The sequence below is a fragment of the Capricornis sumatraensis genome, chromosome 6 (assembly GCF_032405125.1).
Source record: "Capricornis sumatraensis isolate serow.1 chromosome 6, serow.2, whole genome shotgun sequence".
Lineage (NCBI taxonomy): Eukaryota > Metazoa > Chordata > Mammalia > Artiodactyla > Bovidae > Capricornis > Capricornis sumatraensis.
This window is the reverse complement of record NC_091074.1, coordinates 120,858,423-120,877,831: the sequence shown is the minus strand read 5'-3', so window position 1 is coordinate 120,877,831 and position 19,409 is coordinate 120,858,423. Positions and strand designations below refer to the sequence as shown.

Below are 19,409 nucleotides of genomic sequence, written 5' to 3'. Positions count from 1 at the left end.
AACTTCAGGGGGAGGTGTGGCTCCGGGCCCCCACCCGCCGAGATGGGGCTGGGAGTGAAGAGAAATTGGAACAGAGCCAAAGGAGAGCAAGAGGTGCCTCAGGGAGCCCAGTCTGGACCTGACTCTGACTCCAAGGAAAACTTGGCTCTGACACAGGGGCTGGTCTGGAATCCTGGCATCGTGTCCAAGGCGGGAGAGTCCACAGCCGGCTCTCCCAGGCTCTCCCAGGCTTGGCAAGTTTCTCCCAGGCTCTGCCAGTCTCAGCAAGGCCAGCCTCTGGGTAGGAAGCGGCCCTGCTGTGTCCGAGTGATGGTCCTGCATGCTGGCTCTTGCCCTTGAGAAGCTGTGCATGTGGCCGCCTGCGTGTAGAGCTTTGTGGCCCATTAAGAGCCTCTGGATGGGGCCAGTGCCCCCCAGAAGGCTGCCAGTCCTGATCTGTGCTGGTACTGGGGAGCCTAGAAGGGGGCTCTCCTCCCTGCTGGAGTCTGAGCTTCTTCAGGCTGGTTCCCTCGCCTCCCTGGGACAGGGGGACACGTCCACCTCGGGGCAGGGAGGATGTGGGGCTCTAGCTTGGTCTCCCCGAGCTCAGGGGACCAAGTGACACATCTCAGCCCTGTGCTGCGCCGGTCCCCAGGGAGGACTGGTTGTGTCCTTATTGTGAAAGAGCAGAGCTAACGTGCCTGGGAACCAGGACCAGACCTCACGGGGTGGGCGTCCCTGTGCCCTGTGCTCATGCCCCGAGGGTCAAAGCAGCCCTGGAGGAGAGTGCAGCAGTTCCCAGAAATGCTCTCGGCACATACGGGAGGGTCCGGGGATGGGTTCCTGCGGCGCAGTCCTGGTGGAGAGCCTGGAGCCCGCGGGGTGCCGCTGCCCAGGCGGGACCTCCCGCTGCGCATGCTCTGGGCCACAGGACTTCTGTCCTGGGTGGGGGGGGGTGGCGTCGGGGAGGCCGGGGGAGCCCGCCGGGGAGGACCTCCCAGAGACATTGCTGTGCCGGCGCGTTGACATGCCGGAAGGAGCCAGCCTGGAGCAGGGTCCGGGAAAGACCGCGGCGGCTGGAAACAGGGCGTTTGCGGGAGAGCTGAAGAAAGGGCTGTCGAGGCTGTGGTTTGGAGACCAGACGCCTGGGACACGGCCTGAGCGCCTCCATCCGCGGAGCGAGGTCTCTCTGCCGATGTCAGAGGGGACAGAGTTTCTGACTATGGGTTGTGTTTTTTTGATAGGACATCAGAGATGGTCGGAGAAGGCGATGGCACCCGGCTCCAGTACTCTCGCCTGGAGAATCCCATGGACGGAGAAGCCTGGTGGGCTGCAGCCCATGGGGTTGCGAAGAGTCAGACACGACCGAGCGACTTCACTTTCAGTTTTCACTTTCATGCATTGGAGAAGGAAATGGCAACCCACTCCAGTGTTCTTGCCTGGAGAATCTCAGGGACGGGGGAGCCTGGTGGGCTGCCGTCTATCCGGTCGCACAGAGTCGGACACGACTGAAGTGATTTAGCAGCAGCAGCAGCAGCAGAGATGGTCAATATTGTTGATTACAGTGAGCTTAAGAACGCTTCAGAAGTGCTGGAGAGACAGCAAATCACACCACCACCCCAACCGCAGCAAGAGCGCAGGCAAGTCACAGCCTGTGTTGGGAGGGAGGGCGGGCTTGCCTTTCCCCGAGGGAGCGTTTCGGGCCATCCCGGGGCAGTCTGTCCACGATCAGCCGGGACATTGGCGGTGGCCTCTCGGCCAAGTCCTGCTTCTGACAGCTAAGTACTCAGAGCCTGTTTCCTTCAGCAGAGACAGAAATGAACCTCCCGCTGCTCAGGGTGCTCTGAGGATGGCGGGGGGCACATTTCCTGGTTCCTGGGGCAGCGTCCAAGACACAGCCCTGGGGAGAGGTGATGTCCGGAAGCAGATGGACCTGCCTCTGGTGGGGGTGTCGGGGGGGCCCGAGGGCCAGTCCTCTCCTCCCTGGAGCCCAGGGAGGGGCACACACCCCTCTTTGTGGTATGCTTTGCAGACCTTGCGTGTTTCACAATTGGAAGGTTGCAGCCACTCTAACAAGTCTATAGGCTCCATTTTGCCAACAGCACCTCTCACTCCACGTCTCTGTGTCATGTTTAAAACCTCTTACAATATTGTTACATCTGTTGTGCGGACCTGTGACCTCTGATATTGCGATTACAAAATAACTGCAGCTCGCTGAAGGCTCAGATGACGGTTAGTGTGTTTACAGCGTTCGAGTCTGAGGGCTCGGATGACGGTTAGTGTGTTCACAGCGTTCGAGTCTGAGGGCTCAGATGACGGTTAGTGTGTTCACAGCGTTCGAGTCTGAAGGCTCAGATGACGGTTAGTGTGTTTGCAGCGTTCGAGTCTGAGGGCTCGGATGACGGTTAGTGTGTTTACAGCATTCGAGTCTGAGGGCTCAGATGACGGTTAGTGTGTTTACAGCGTTCGAGTCTGAGGGCTCAGATGACGGTTAGTGTTTTTGCAGCGTTCGAGTCTGAGGGCTCAGATGACGGTTAGTGTGTTTACAGCGTTCGAGTCTGAGGGCTCAGATGACGGTTAGTGTGTTTGCAGCGTTCGAGTCTGAGGGCTCGGATGACGGTTAGTGTGTTTACAGCGTTCGAGTCTGAAGGCTCAGATGACGGTTAGTGTGTTTACAGCGTTCGAGTCTGAGGGCTCAGATGACGGTTAGTGTGTTCACAGCGTTCGAGTCAGTGGCCCAGATGCACGGAATCCACCGTATCTCTGAGGTGCCTGTGACAGGCTGGAATCTTGGCAGGGTTTAGAATAAGGCTGAGTGAGGGTCTGCTCCCTGGGAGGAATTTCCCTGAGGTTTGCAAGTAGGGAACACCACCTCACATGCCCAGGACATGACAGTCGCTCAGGCGTGTCCAACTCCGTGACCCCATGGACTATACAGTCCGTGGAAGTCTCCAGGCCAGAATACTGGAGCGGGTAGCCTTTCCCTTCTCCAGGGGATCTTCCCAACCCAGGGATCGAACCCAGGTCTCCTGCATTGCAGGCAGGAGAGCCCCCAGGGACACCTCGAAAGGCGTGTTTCTGTGTGTACTTGTGACCTCTGAGGGTCGCTGGGCCTCTGTCCCTCTCTGGCGCCCAGTGTGCCCAGGAGCTGTCACGCAGGCCCCTCCTCAGCCAGTGGCTTGAGCTCACTCTGACTTGCACTCACGGAGCGTATTTCTCAGATGAACAATGCTGTGGAACATGCCGCCCTGCAGGGCTGTGTATAGCTCGCAAGCACGCTGAAAACCAAGTCAAATTTACTTCTCAGCTCTGTGGACTAATCCTGGTACTGTTAACTCCAGCCCTAGAGAGGGGCTTCAAGTCAAGCTTTAATTACATTTTACTCACAAGTTCATACTATACTAACATACACCCTGTTTTAAAATGTGAGTGCATACACGTTTAAAATTAAATTGAATAAATTTACGTCATGCCAAACCAAAAAGACAAAGAGTAGGAAGACTGACGGGTGGGCGTGAAATGGCCAGGAAAGGTCGCTTCCGGTTTGCAGGCGTTGCTCGGCACTGGGAGCTGCGGCCTTGTGAGAGATACATCCGACACGAGCCCAAGAGCAGCCCAGAATGCGCTTGGCTTAGACGCTTAACTTGAGCTTGAGCTTGAGCTCGTTTGATTTCAGCTTCCCTGAAGCTGTGATGCTGCTGCAGGGAGCCCTTCTGGAGGTAGTCACCCTGCTCTGCACTCACGGTACAGCAGCTGGCTCTGGGCGGCCTGGTGAAACCAGCAAGATGATCCGGAGAGGCTCCTCTGGGCCCTGATGTGCGTGGCAGTGGCCCCGGGAACATCGGGTGTGTTTGGAGGCACTCGGTTGTCAGGAATGGGGAGGGGGTGCCACGGCAACAAGCAGGTGGGCTGGCGCTGTCCCCCAACACCCGACAATGCACGAGGCGGTCCCAGGGCAAAGGAGGGTCAGACCCCAGACATCCACAGTGCCAGGCGGACAGCCCCAGACAGAGACTGAGGTGTTTCCGTCGAGCAAGGGTGAAGAGTCTGGCCGCCATCCGGTTTTCTTAGTGGGGCTTCCTAACCCCTGCGTCCCCAGACCCACGCTGTTTAAAGGATGCTCCTGAATGGATGGGAGGTGGACACAGAGGCATGCGACTTGCGGCAGGACCTTAACGAGGAGAGAGCCTCCCTGGTGAGCTGCGTCCCTGAGCCAAGCCCAGACAGCCAGCTGGGGGCGGCCCTGACCGGAGCCCCAGGACGACATGGTGCAGCCCCAGCCCACCCCCCACGGTCCACCCGGCTGGTTGGTGGCCGACGGGCCCCGGGGTGACCCCCGGCTCTCCTGACTCCTCCCTCCCTGTCTCTCCTCTGTCCTTTCCCTTCAGTGTTTTGTGGGGGAAACTGAAGGGCTCATCCGCTGCCCAGGCTATGACCTGATCTTAGAGAAAGGCAGGCTGACAGCTGTGTCGTTGCCTGTTTCTCTGTTAGAGGCAGCTCTGCACCCTTCGTGGGAGATTCTGTGTTACAAGGGTCTCCGTTCACACCGGCTCTCGTCCTGCCCCGGCCTGCTGATCCTGACTGCACTTGACGAGGCATTCTTGCTCTGGGCCTCAGGGTCTACACCCTTCTTTGCGCAGACCTTGGATTGAAAGGCTCCGTCCCTGCACTCCTAACCTCCTAAAGCAGGGCCTGCTGTAGAACTGCTGCGGTCATGGTTTAGCTGCCAGGTCATATCTGACTCTTTGGGACCCCACGAACTGCAGCCCTCCAGGCTCCTCCGTCCATGGGATTCTCCAGGCAAGAATACTGCAGTGCGTGGGCATTTCCTTCTCCAGGGGATCTTCCTGACCCAGGGATCAAACCTGGGTCTCCTGCATTGCAGGCAGACTCTTTACCCGGCCACCTGGGAGGCTCCTGGTGTAGAACGGAGCTTCATAAGCTGTTTCGGGGGTGCGAGCCGGCCTGGAGCCCCCCTCGTCTCAGACGACGGAATCTCCACGCTGCCCTTAGAAGTCCCTGCCCTCGGGGACCGGCGGGCCTGGATTTGTGAGGTCAAGCATTTCTGTGTGCTCAGCTCTGCTGATCCCTGCTTATAATAACCAAACAGCTTTGTGGCTCTAATCTCAATATTTAGGAGATCAGCTCTCAGTGGGATTAGCAAGCTTGCCTCTCAGTGGCTGCTCTCAGGGAGCTCATAATGTCCTGGCTCTCCTCCTCATCCTTTGTCAGTTTAGAGGGGCGTGCCCCTGCATGACTTGGGAAAGGGTTCCTGAGATGGAGCTGGTGGCACCATTGCCCGGGGATCGGGGGCGTCCGAGGGGCCTGTGGGCCCGAGAGCTGGTGTTCTGAGTGAGGGCGCCTTGGCTGGGGCCAGCCTGCTTTGTGGTCAAGGGTCTCTAGACCCTCAGTTCCCTGGTGGGGTCACCTGAGCATGTGTGAAGCCTGAGTTGAGAGGGCTCAGGGGGAGGGGCTCGGGGGGAGGGTCTCGCGCCCGAGCACGTACCTTCGGTGGGAAGCGTAGTTGCCGGTGATGTGCCCGGAGCCGTCGCAGCCAGGTGTGGGGCACCTGCAATCACAGACACACACAGGGGTTCACTGGAAAGGCATCAATCTCCTGAACAAGTAGCTTCCTTATTCATCTAGTTTCAAAGGCTCTTGGGTGCTGAGCCTCCCTTGGTGACGGAGGCAAGGCAGAGCTGGAGGGCCCCTGGGCGCACGGAGCAGCCCCATCCCCATCTCCTCCAGGCTCGGCCGGACCTCCCCCCTGCACACGGCGGCACTCCCGGGGGCCAGGGGTCTCGGGGAAGCACTTGGTCCCCAGATATTCAGCCTGCAGTCTCCCCTGCTCCACACGCCCCACGTGCCCACCCCGTCTCTTATTCAAGCTCGGTGGGCCAGGCACAGCTGGCGAGCTGCTGCACCTTCTGCGCACGATGTGAGGATTTTCACAGGAACAGGCACACACGCTGGCCCGAGGCTGGTCTGTGTCTAAACTCAAAACAACGCGTTACAAGGGCCCGGCCACACTGACCCCTCCCAGCCCTGCCCCTGATCGACCATGGGGCCTGGTGCAGGCACCCCGGTGCTAGGCCAGGGAGTAGGACCAGGGGTCTTTCAGACCCTCCGTGGGCACTCGGGGAGCTCTGCTTTGACACCGAGGTGTCTTGGTCCGTAGGTCAAGTCAACTGAGATAATGAGAGGGGTCTGGACGCTTAGGGGGCCCGTGTTTAAACCTTCCTGGGAGCTCCCTGCAGTCTCTCTGCCATATCAGAGCTGCGCTCGTGGCAGATGCTGTGTGTGAAGAGAGTTCCCTGAGTCCTGCCTCTGCAGACTGCCTTGAATCCACCATCGCGGGAACCAGCAGTCCTGCAAAGACGCTTTGGCTCCAGCTACTTCAGCTGCGCTTGTAGCCGCCAGGAGGGTGAGAATGAAGGGCAAAAGAGGAAAACACGTCTGTTCTTTTTACGAAATGTCAGCTCTCAAGAAGCAAGGATAAAATGAGAGCAGTGTTACTGCCCAGGAGGGACTCTTGGAGGGGGCCCTGTGCCAACATCCATACTCAGTGAGCCTCTGAATTCCTGGCAGGGACACAGATCACAAATATAAAACAGTCAATAAGTGTAAATGCTTTCTAGGTGATTTCAGCTTGCTCTCCACTCTGAAAGCCACCTGGGTATTGGATGTTGGGCCAAGGCCAGAAAATTACTTGCTCACAGACAGACTTTCTCAAGGTCAGTGAGCGTGTCAGGGCACGTGTGATGGGCCCACATAGACCCGGGCTGAGCCCAGGGGTGTGAATGTCATATCTTGACACTTAGACGTCCAGTCTGTTTTGATGTTAGGAACTGCCTAATTCTCATCTAGTCCTGAGGAAAGGACCACAGTCACCGACCTCAAGCATAGGGCTGGTGTGTCCTCTGAAGGATGAAAGTTTAATTTACCACCTGCACTCTGGGGGAAGGCAAACACTGAGAAGAAGTCGTCGACATGTGTAAGCGGAGTCAGGGTGTAAAAACTGGAGTCGGAGGCCGAAGGATGCTGTCCTTTCATCAAAAACAACACCCGGATCAGACTGCGGACCTGACTGTCGCCAAAGTAGCAGCTGTTCATGAACTTCAAGTCTGATCACAAGACTATTCGGTCAATAATGTGAGTAACTGAATTTAACTAGCTGATTTCCCAAATGGCACCTCATGTGGAGAGACCCCCCCAACCCCGGAGGGAGGAAATTTTGAAGCAATAAAAATCATTCTAAGAAAAGCAACTCTCCATGCACGTCTGTGTTTTGAAAATGTATCAAGAAACAGAAACGTTTCCCACCAGCCAATCATGCACTCGTGGCCTTGCTTTGTGGGCAAAGAAACCCTTCAACTCTTCCTAATTTCAGCTCCCAGTGCAAATTTATTTAAAATATATTCAGTTAAACATGAGTAGAAATTTTTAATGACTTTTTTTGGTAGAGGCAAGAGGAGGTTGACACACCCTGTTCCGGTTTAATTGAGGCGTCACGACCAAGACTGTGCAAATGAAAACAAGATCTTTACTAATTATAAAAAAGAGAACAGGATTTTGGAGTAGTTTTGTGCGTTTAAACCATTTATGAAAGTGTCATTTGAAGAAAAAGATGCATTTAAAACACCCTCTGTCACCATGAAAACAAAGAAAATGTTGCCTTGGGTCATTTTCAGAGCTTTCACAGTGTCAAGAAAGAAAAAAACATTTCCGGAAAGCAGCCTGGCTTTCTGGAAAAGTTTGCTGTTTTATCTTCAGAGGTTCAAGTTAGGTAGATGAGATCCAGTACCTGGCCTGCTGCTTGTTGGCTGTGCCAATGTGGAGAAGCTAAGCCCTCCGCGGTCACACCCTCACCTGGGGGAAGGAGACGGGCCAGTGGGGGCTGCGAATTCGCGCTCATGGTCGCCCATCCCAGAAACAGCCCGCCCGGGCCCTCCGCAGGGCGGTGGCTTGGCGTTTTCTTCTTTAGGGAGTGCTTCTGAACCCCAGGAGGCAGTCTGGGATGGGGACTCATGATTCTCTAACAGCGCTGTGGAGCTCATTTTCGTGTTACTGCTCGAGATTTTAAGGCTTTTACAAACTCTGAGATTTGCATACAGATTTCCTCGCTTTAATACGTCCCAGCGTTTAAAAATACACTGTTTTCTGAAGTTGGTGAATGAGGAAGCGGCCATTCGTGTAACAAAAGGGGTCTCTGCTTGTCAGCGGATCAGCTCCGTCAGCAGCTCAGGCTGCTGCACAATCAACGCACAGAAGCTCGATGGGCTTCTGGGGAGGGCGCGTCTCCTCCGGGAAGGGAGGCCATGTGGGACCACCCACACCCCTGAGGATGGAGTCGGCAGGCCGCTCGTACGACACAGCTTGGCTTCGGAAAGGGCAGCAGAGCATGGCTGGGTTTCCATGGAAACTCCCCACGAGGCTGGTGCTCCAGCACCTGGGTGAGGCCACCCCAGCCAGCGGTCCTCCCTGAGTCCGGCTGGTTGTCACTGACGCTCCCCCAGGTCTGTTTTACAGGCCTGTGGTTAGAGCTGTAACTTTCTGATAAATAAAATACTAGCTCCTTCATTTTTTTTTCTCTCCAGTCCAAAGGTACCATGGGAAAAACACTCTGAGACAGGAAGTAGTGAACCCGTAATCTTAGAATCTCTGTCTGTTCCCAGCGAAAATATCCATGATCCTTTGCCTTATCTGTGACCTTGAATTGCCTTGGGATTTAATCCACATCAAGAGAAAGTAATTCGGGGTAGTTCATAAAATTGGTCCTGTGTAGACATTTAAGAGGGTGGATGGAAAAATCATAATGAAATCTTTAAACCACGTTTATGTTTTGCAAAATTCAGGCAAGTCTGAAAAAAAAAATTCAGGACCACTCACAAACTCCTGGATTGCCTAGAACTAGCCTCTCTCAGCAGGGACAGAAAAGGTTTCTGTGGCTTTTGTGAGTCTAAGGCGTAAGGCCCAAGTGCTCCGACTTCCTCTCGACCATCTGCCCCCAGAGGGGCCACCGCAGCTCACACTTCCCCGGGTTGCGAGCCCCACCAGCGCAGGAGAGGTCCTCTCCACGTGTCACGGCCTGTATCAGGAGAAGCCTCTGATCGCACATCACAAACGGGGCAGAGGCCGCCTCCGATGCATCCTCTGCAGGACATGTCACCCCTTGCTGTCATTTTCCTCCTGTTTGCAGAACCGGGACCCTGATGCAGGGTGTAGCGGGGATAGACGTGGTTTAATCTGTTGACCGAAGCTGTGCTATGTCACTTAATTACCCCGATGGACATCTTTAAAGCGTCTCCTCTGTGTCCCGTCATCCTCTTTCTTTTGTGTTTGTTGCTCATCCTCTCTCTCTTTTGTAAAGAAATTCGAGGGCTTGATAAGTAGTTCTGTTGAGTGAGACATTTAAAGTAGGGCATCTTCTTCGCAACAGGAGGGCCTTGTCGGTGACGGGCCCTGAGTCTGTGCAGCCGCCCACCCTGGGCTCAGGAAGGGAGCTGTCTCATCGGCCTCTTGATGGGGGCAGCGGATGGCCAGGCAGGTGTCCAGCGTGGCCTCAGATGCTTGTTCTCAGGGATCAAGGTCACCGGACGTGACGCAGGTGAGGACCCAGAGCCGGTCAGTCTCTCTGCAGCCCCTGGCCGGGGGAGGCGCCATCACTGGTGGGCGGCAGGAGCCACACGAGGCCGTGGGGCCAGCCTGCCCAGTGTCCGCTGTGCCGCCTCCCCAGGGCCGGTCCATGTGGCCAGCCTCCCCAGGGCAGGTCTGTGTGGCCAGTCTGCCCAGGGCCGGTCTGTGTGGCCAGCCTCCCCAGGGCCGGTCCGTGTGGCCAGTCTGCCCAGCGTCTGCTGCGCCACGTCCCCAGGGCTGCTCGGCAGGGGGCCAGCCTGCCCAGCGTCCGCTGTGCCGCCTCCCCAGGGCCGGTCCATGTGGCCAGCCTCCCCAGGGCCAGTCCGTGTGGCCAGTCTGCCCAGGGTCGGTCCGTGTGGCCAGCCTCCCCAGGGCAGGTCCGTGTGGCCAGTCTGCCCAGGGCCGGTCTGTGTGGCCAGCCTGCCCAGTGTCTGCTGCGCCGCCTCCCCAGGGCCGGTCCACAGGGACAGCGTTCTCAGCATACTCAGGTCTCTCATCTTGATAAAACCGGTTGCTTATTTTTAAAAATCTTATAACTAAAGGCTAAAGTCCTGCCTGCAGGTCTGACCTGTCCTTGGGCCTCACCTCACCAGTGAGCCGCCCTGTGAGGTCAACCTGCAGACAGGCCTTGGCTTTGCCGGCAGCAGCAAAGCCGGCAGAGAAACGCTCACTGGACCTATGGGATGACAGGGCCAAAGGTCAGACTCAGGTTCCGGGAGACTTTTGAAGAATTTCGTGGCATGCTTCTGTTGACAGCCCTTTTCATTAAAAAAAAATTATCTATTTATTTTAATTGGAGGCTAATTACTTTACAATATCGTGGTGGTTTTTGCCATTCATTGGGTGTACATGTGTCCCCCATTGTAAAAGCCTGTTTTTGCCTCTTTCTTTCACACTCATCCTACCAGGGGCATTTGTTAAGTAAAACACAAAATACTCTCAGTTTTAAATACTCTTAATTTTAAATGAAATCAGGAAAATGCAAAATTAGGACTCATCTATAAGAGTGAACTGTAATTGGAACGATTGACGTCAACTCTGTGAAAGACCTGTCCCATTTACACGAAAAGTTCAAGTCAAAAACATTTATGTGAAAATGCAAAAACATCTTCTTTTGACTTAAAGAGATATGGTTCTAAAAATGCATCTCTTAATTTTGAATTTTTGGGCATATAAATGGGAAACAGTAAAGAAATGCAGAGGAGTACAAAATAAAAGTGCTTCAAAACAGAAAGCTGATGCAGACTGACTTTGAAATCTTCTCCCCAAACGGAAAGAAACCACGTCACTTAGACGCAACAGGCATCTCTTCCACCCAGTTTCCTGGGCTTATTTCCTGAAACTGGGGGAAAGCAAGTGTCTTATGAATTGATGTTTAGTTTGCATGACAGCCAGTCATTTTCTCTTTTTTTGAATTTGGTATGGAGGAGACAAGTTTCGACCTTCCTCCGCCCAGGCCCCACCTAGCCCCCGCCTAGGTTCTCACTGGGAACCTTCCCATCCCCCCACCCGACCCGGCCCCACCTCGAGGCCCCTGTCTCACCTCGTCCTTTTTCTTGCCTCCTGTTAAAAGACACAGGAGCACTGCAGACACACACCGCGGGCATGGGGACAAAGCCCGGATGCCAAGGCTACTTCCTGGGCGGGGGGCTCGGCAAGGTCGGGGGTCCCGGCCCCTGTAATGCCACCTGCATGGCCCCTGCTGGCCTGCAGAGGGGGTGGGTGGGCGCCCTTCCCTCCCAGGCCTGGGAGAGGCGTTTGCAGACTGGGCTTCCAGCTGCGCCTGTCCACAGGACGCACCCCAACTTTCCCCATCCCCGGTTCTCCGCCCTTCCCGAGTCACGTGAGGACCTTTATCCTGCACACTTGGCCTTCCGGCATCCTGAATGTCTACACATTTCGAGCCCTGATATTAGCAGACTTGGGGAGAAAGGCTTGCTTTCATACATGACTTGTGAACCAAAATCACCTTTTTCTTTTGCTTCCAAGCACTTTTCTTTTTAGATCACACTCAGACACAAACAAATCAATGAAAAAGAATCATAAAATGTAGTACCCTTCACACAATTATTCAAAAACATTCATTTTGATGATTCAGATAGCGTTTTGGAATGGGTTAGACCTCAGGTTACTAAGAGCAAAGTGTGGTCTTGCAGATCAAATTTAAAGCTGCGGCTACAGGGGCCCCCAGGCTGCTGATTGCCCACAGCCCAGTGTGGTCGGGGGGCAGCAGGTGGGCATGGGTGGTGGCCTGTGAGGCAGGTTTCACCAGAGCCTCGATGCCCAGCGACTCATTGACCACAGCAGAGCTGTAGTCTGCAAAGCCCAGCTGGGTGGCACACGTACCCTGCCACCCACTGGTAAACGGCATGTCCTCACGGGTTTAAATTCTGACTTAGAGGCCCACGCGCCTGCATCAGCCTGGGGTCACCTTTAACGAGTGTTGTGAGACCCGCCTGCTGCTCATCCCCCCACTCAGGCCCCTGCATGTCCTTGGAGGGTGGGCGCTGCCCAGGTCCTGGCTGTCAACACTGACGTAAGGGCTCTGGGGCTCTGGCCACGGATGGAACTGGGCTGGGCCTGGCCCTCTCCTGGGCCCGTCTCTGGGGACACTCGGGATGCACTCTGGCGGTCTGGGGAGCGTGGGGCTGGGCAGTCCTGCAGTTCATGCTGCATGCTCTCTGGCATCCTCCGATCATGCATCTCTGCTCTCAGGCCTCCCCATCGGGCCGGGTGCTGGCTCGGACCCCAGGCGCCACTCTGAGCCACTGCCCGCTGCCCAGCACCCCAGGTCATCGGGGACAGGCTCCTGTCCAGGGCGGCCGACCTACCTAGCAGTGCTGGCGTCCCTCTCAATAACGGGGCGTGTCCTTGGGGCACTGCTGCGGGAACACATGCACGTCCAGCAGCAGGGGGCGGCCAGGCCGGAGCTGCGGCGGCCGCGGCCAGAATTGGAATTGGACGCGGAGGACCCATGCAAAAAAGAACATACAGAAAGGTGACTGTTGGAGAAGCCGCCGCTGACCCCAGCCAGCCGTCCCCGTGTCCTGGGGCTGCCACGCTCGCTGTGCCTGTGACGGGCATGCTGGGCCTGGGGGCTGGACGCGGGCAGGGCCGCCTGGGGGTACTCACCTTCCGCGGTTGCACGGAGCGCTAGGACGGCCACGCCACTTACACGGGGTGGAAGACGGGCATTAGGGACTCGAGTGCCCACTGGGAGGGGACCCTCTCCGGCCACGGAGCAGGAGGGGGATGGAGGGGGTGCCCTTTCCTGCCCTTATAGCATCCCACCCACGTCCCTGCTGCTCAGGTGAGGCAGCATTTGGTGGCACCTCTCAGGTGACCACATCCGGCTGGGCTTTAGCGGTAAGAAGTGGACCCTGGGGAATGGACGGTGGGCAAAGGTCATCGACCAGGAGGGGGCAGGGAGGGGGCTGCCGGCTTGTCCAGGCCCGTCTTCTCAACGCCAGGAGTCAGTGGCGTTGCACTCGGGGAGGAGGCTGAGGGCCACCATGCCAGGGACACTCCAGGCAGGCGTGCACGGGCCATGCCCACCCCCGAGCCCACGGGCACCTGAGGCGCAGTGCCGCCTACTGGGCGGGCACAGGCTTTGGTGCGGATATGCCACGGGGCACATGCACGTCTGCAGCAGGGGAGCGGCCAGGCTCCCTGCTAGGATGGTGGGGACTGGCGGAGCCAGCTCCACTGCTCTGTCCATGGGCGGCACAGAGCCCCTCTCGAGGGAGCAGAAGGCAGAGGCCGCCGAATTTAAAAGCAAGTCCGCTTCCTAAGCTGCTGACCGCAGCGAGCCTTTGGGAGGAGGCTTGTCCAGGGCAGAGGAAAGGACAGTCTAGGGCCGGGGCAGGGGCCCCGGGGCCAGTCCCATCGCCCCTCTCAGCTGCAGTCTTGCGCCTACTTGTCACGCTCTTGTCGCTGCCGTTTCCCTTATTTTCTCATACTTGTCATGCTTGTGGGTCTCTCATTTGCTGAAGCCCTCATCTTTTCTCAGAGAAAGTGTCTTTTATTCTAAACAGGAGAAAATTAAAAAGATTTCTTGGCGCATCTTCTACCTGAGTGATCCTGGGGTTTTCTGCAAACTCTCATGTTGTATGCCTTCTCTCTTCCTGTCCACCCCCACCCCCCTGGCCCGCGTCTAGCCTCCGGCCCGAGCCTCTTGCTCACAACTGTCTGGGTTTTGAACACTTTTCAGGTTGGTTTCTCATCTTAGTCTCTGGTGTGCCCGCCCTTCCTCTATGGAATCTGCCTTTTCCCTGTCTCACGTCTTTTTTTGTCAAGTTCTAAATGGTTTCATAGATGCTGAGTTTCGCAGAAGTTTTTAGAAATAGATTCATCAGATATCCTTATCTAAAGCCAAGAAGGTGAATCCAGACAGGCGAGCTACACGCTTAGGGTCACTCGGGAGGCACGCCGCAGAGAGCAGAGCAGAAACCTCTCCTCCCCTGCTGCTTTCTTCACTCCACTAGTCTCTTTGTAAATGTCCTCTTCTTGCGAACAGTTCCGAGCCTACAACCCTACTGTGTGGTCTAGCCCTCATCTGGGGGAAGTTCAAAGACACAGAAGGTTGTTTGCTCCTCTCTCTGCAATCTACTGACCCCTGTGGCCCTCTGGGTGTCTCACAAGTGGGAGAGAACAGAAACCCATTCCTGTGATTCCTGCATGGAGGGCATGGCCCTGAGAAGGGTCCAAAAGTCACGGATGGTCCTGACTTCCCTCCGATTATGGGAGGGGCGAGGGCACAGAGGGGTGTCAGATCGTGAACCACCTGCGTGGTCCAGACTTGGTGACCCGGAGAGCAGGTCTGGACTCAGGAAGGTTCCTTCCACTGAGGAAAAGCCCAGAATCGCCAGAAGGTGCCCAGGAAGGTCAAGGAGAGGCCTGACCCAGCGGGGATGACAGGCAGGGACGAGGCAGGGAGAGGGTAGAGAAGTGAGGGGATACGAGAGCAGGTGCCAAGGACCTGGCTCCTGGACACGCCTGCATCAGCCTGGGGCCAGTGCAGGGGGCCGGGTTGGGGGCGCTGGACACAGGGTGGACCTGGTCCCCTCTGTGACTGTGGCAGGTCTCCAGGTGTGCTGAAGTGGAGACTGCCTGCCGTCGGCCCCCTTGGAGCCCCCGCTGGAGGTCACTGCCCCTGGGGAGGTGAGCCTGGGGCACACTGTTTGCAGGGAGAGCACAGGGGTGTCCTTCACCTCTCCAGGGCCACGGAGCCCACAAGCAGGTGTCCTCGCTGAGAACCTTGCCGAGAGGCAAGGCCTCCCCCAGGTGGACGTGTCTGAAGGGCAAATTGGGAGAAGCACTCGGAGTGAAGCAAGAGAGAGGGGCTGAGGGAGAAAGAGAAGTGGAATGAGGTGAGCTGACCGGCGAGGAGGCCAGGAGCGAAAGGTCACCATGAGGAGCGACGCCCCCACAGTCACCCCGAGACCCGACGCCCCACAGTCACCCCCGAGACCCGACGCCCCACAGTCACCCCGAGACCCGACGCCCCACAGTCACCCCCGAGACCCGATGCCCCACAGTCACCCCGAGACCTGATGCCCCACAGTCACCCCCGAGACCCGATGCCCCACAGTCACCCCCGAGACCTGAAGCCCCACAGTCACCCCCGAGACCTGAAGCCCACAGTCACCCCGAGACCCGAAGCCCACAGTCACCCTGAGACCTGTGCCCCCACAGTCACCCCCGAGACCCGAAGCCCCACAGTCACCCCCGAGACCCGACGCCCCACAGTCACCCCCGAGACCCGAAGCCCCACAGTCACCCCCGAGACCCGAAGCCCCACAGTCACCCCCGAGACCCGACGCCCCACAGTCACCCCCGAGACCTGAAGCCCACAGTCACCCCTGAGACCCGAAGCCCACAGTCACCCCCGAGACCCGACGCTCCACAGTCACCCCCGAGACCCGACGCCCCACAGTCACCCCCAAGACCCGACGCCCCCACAGTCACCCCGAGACCTGTGCCCCCACAGTCACCCCTGAGACCCGACGCCCCCACAGTCACCCCCGAGACCCCCGTGGGGCAGAGCAGGGCCCTCCCTCTGTGCCCGTCCTTGCTGGTCTCAGGGCCCACGGCCGGCCCCCGTCTGCCTGGCTCCCTGCCCCGGGGCAGATGGAGGGGAGGCTCTCCCTCCGAGCGTGGGCTTCGGCGGCCAGCGCTCACAGAGGCTGCTGTGCTCCTCCGTTTTCCGCTCAGCAAGCTAGGTGCCCGGTGACCCAGAGCCAGTGAGGACGCCTGGGTGGGTGGTGTGTGCTCTCGAGGGGCCTGTCCTCGGGGCCCTCCTGGTCTCAGTGGCCGGGGGATGGTCCGGCTGTGTCCCGGGAAGTGATCTGGTCTTCAACCCGAGTGCTGGGTTTCCTCCCAGCTGGAGCTGGCGAACTGCCGTCTCCTGTCCTTGCTCAGTCGGCCAGCATTGCCCCTCCGCCCTGGGTACTCCTGTGGGCAGCAGGGCTGAGGATGCTTTCTGGGTGGGTGTCAGCCTGTTGACGAGCGGGGCTGCGCCTGGACTAAGTCATAGGTCCTGAGCATCTGCGTGTGTGAAGCTGGGTGTGATCACAGGGACTCTGTGATCATAGGGATGAAGTGAGCCTGGCAACCGGCCCTCCCAAGCCCTCCCCACCCCAAGGCCCGACTCTGAGACAGAGGACACTAGGCCTCCCTGTCCTTCACCATCTCCCAGAGCTTGCTCAAACTCATGAGCATTGAGTCAATGACACCGTCCCACCATCCGATCCTCTGTCGCCCCTTCTCCCCCTGCCTTCAATCTTTCCAAGCATCAGGGTCTTTTCCAGTGAGTTGGCACTTCGCATCAGGTGGCCAAAGTATTGGAGTTTCAGCTTCAGCCTTAGTCCTTCCAATGGATATTCAGGGTTGCCTTCCTTTAGGATGGACTGGTTTGTTTTCCTTGCTGTCCAAGGGACTCTCAAGAGAGTCCAGAACCACAGTTCAAAAGCACTGGCAAATCACTTCAGTATTCTTGCCTCGAGAATCCCATGAACTGTATGAAAATGCAGAATACGACAGCTATTTTTTTTCTTTCCAGATGGGCCGGTTCACGGAGATCCTGAATCTCAGGGAGCCTGATGACGTTCGCCCTAGCACTGAGGATGGGCTCAGAGCCCAGTTAGGCTTCCGTGCAGGGTGCTTCCTAAGAACGGCCACTGTCCCTGACCACCCAGCATCCCGCAGTGAGCGTCAGCGACCATGAAGGCCTCTGTGCAGCTGGAGGCCGGCTAACTGCTCACCCACTCTCTCCGGCAGCCCTGGGTGCTGGGTCTGCTCTCTTTGGCTGATCTCGCAGACAAAGCAGGCACAGAGGTGCCCAAGATGTGCCCCCGGCCGCCTCAGAGGCCACTGCCTGCTGGAGGGCCAGTGGGTTTAACCTGGGCAGGCTGATGGACAGTGGGCGGTGTCCCTGGAGAGGCGCCACGACAGCCACCGACAGGCTCTGGCTCTGGACGCTCCTCTGCCTGGCTCATGACAACCCCAGTGCTGCAGAGCATCCTGGGTCCCCCTGCCATGAAGTCTGGCTCAGATGCTTCCAGTCCTCTGTGGGGACAGCGTCCCGGTCCTGGGTTGTGACATTCTGCCTACGGAGGGTTCCAGGTGGTGCCTGGGTGTCCTGGGAGTGGACCTCAGGTGGCAGGGGCTCTGTGGATGGTTCAGCTCCCCGCAGGATGCCACATGGGGCTGTGGGCAGGGCAGTGGGCTTGGGGCAGATGGGCTTGTTAGGGAGACTAACAGACCTGGGATCCCGCTCACCATGGAAACACTGCCACTGAGGGCTCTCCATTCCGACGTGTGGAGGAAACTCTTACAAATAAAACCACGTCGTGGAGTCTGCTAAATATCAACACTATCTGTGTTTAATGGAAACCAGCCTGGATCTGATTTTTAAGGAAATCATTTTAAAACATGGCTATCCCAGAGCATATTTTATAAAAACTTCACTTATCACAAACCACAAATGAGTTTATAGGAAATGAATCACATTTAAAAATGATTTTTGTTATGTTAGCTGTAAAGGAGAATCATTTTCTGAAAAAATAAGAAGGGAAGGAAGGAAAAAGAGAAAGAAGGAAAGGAAAGAACATGTTTACTTAGGAATTCTTACAGGAGGAGAGGAATGCGGTGATCGGTCACTCTCCCGCTTCATCAGCAGTAGCCTGGGGAGATCTCTGGGGTGGGGGCCCATTCTCTGGCCCAGAAGACAGGGCAAGTTTTGCCCCCCTGGGAGGAAGGCTCTCTGGCAGTTCATGCCGGGTGGGAGGCCCCACGGCACTGCAGGGCCCACCCGACACTGGGAGGTACCACAGGATGAGCGAGCCGGTTGCTATGGAAACCTCCTCCCTCAGACACCCCCTGGTGCTGCTGATTCTGTGATGTGTGGGAGAACTGGGGAAGCCTGCTTCTGAGCATGGGGAGCTGGCGGGGAGGGGTGGGCATCCCAGGGAGGCAGGGAAGGCCTTTCACGGGGAGCAGGGCTCAGTCAAACCAGTCTCTTGCCTGGACAGCGGTGCACAACCAGAGTCAGGAACTGTTGGAACAGACACACTATTGGGCCCCCAGAGCTTCAGGAACCATGGGTCTGAGAGCCTGGGGGACCAGAGGCCACCCTGCAGCCAGGCTCCCCCGGGGCCTGCCGGATAGTCTGAGTTACAGCGCCTGGAAGCTCTGCTGATACAGCTGTGTCCCGAGACACAGACTGGAGACCCGCCTGCAGACACGTGCTACTGGGGACAGAGCATGCCTGCATGGCCTGGGGACTCCCATTGGGTCACCCCTCGGGATGGACTCTGCGCTGGGTGCCGGGGCTCTGGGGCTGTAGCCCCACCCTCTCCATGCCGGGCAGGGTGTGCATGTGTGAGTGCAACACATCCACAGCCTCCAGGCCCAGGGGCTCGCTCTGCAGAGGTGAGGACCTTGGGGTGCCTGGGCTTTGACGGTGCTCTGTTGAGGGGAACGGCAGACCCCAGGCCCTGACATGCTCCTCCCATCAGCCTTCCCCAGACTTGCTCCCCAGCTGCCACGTCTCCAGGCCGAGACGGGAGAGAAGGAGGCCAATGAGTCCAGGTGCCCGGCTAGCACGTGGCCACACCGGGCTGGATGCTAATTTGTGAGGACCCGGGGCCTGCATTTGCCTCATAGCAAGGATGCTCACTTCTCATATCAGGGAAAGAGTGATCGACCTAACAAGCTGTTGAAACTCAAAGGACATCAAACGTAAAACAACTGCATCCTTGCTTGTCAGAGGGGATGGGGGCCTGGTGCGTCCTCGAGGCTGGGGAGTCCAGCGTGTGGTTGTTCTCTGCTTGCGTACAATGTCAGCTCTCAGAGAGGCTCCTGGGGGTACTGACACCCAATCGTGAGACTTTCTTTGCTGAGGCTGTTCATGAAGTTATTTCCCGGTCCAAAGAAGATGCGCTTCAGCCAGAAAGGTGCCATGGATTCCTGAGAGCCCGCACCGTGGGCCGCCTGGGGACTGGCCTTTCGTGGCTGCTCTCACCTCTGTGTTTGACGGGGGCCGCAGAGAGGTCACAGCCTCCCTGCCTCTGAGGGCCCCTAGAGAAGCTGCCCCCAGCTTCTGGAGACCCCTCCCCAGTCTGGCCGCTCCGCTGCTGGTGGGTGGGGGTCTGCCTTGCAGAAGCATCCCCAGACCGTGATTCTGTGCCCCGCGTCTTCCCAGCTATCTTTGGACCAGACCGACCTGGAGCGGAAGACAACGAGCACGAGTTTCTTCTCTGGGACCCGGACACCAGCCTTCATCAGATGCAAGC

At 57.4% G+C, this 19,409-nt stretch overlaps 1 protein-coding gene across 4 annotated transcripts in view; it reads right to left on the bottom strand.

Annotated features, from left to right (window-relative positions):
- The window catches only part of MYT1L (myelin transcription factor 1 like), a 133,782-nt gene that overhangs the window by 29,934 nt on the left and 84,439 nt on the right, over positions 1 to 19,409 (bottom strand). For all 4 annotated transcript variants that reach the window (XM_068974014.1, XM_068974015.1, XM_068974012.1 and 1 more), the window contains exon 15: positions 5,486 to 5,548. In XM_068974014.1, coding sequence (XP_068830115.1) covers positions 5,486 to 5,548 — 63 coding nt within the window. The remainder of the gene's footprint in view (positions 1 to 5,485; positions 5,549 to 19,409) is intronic.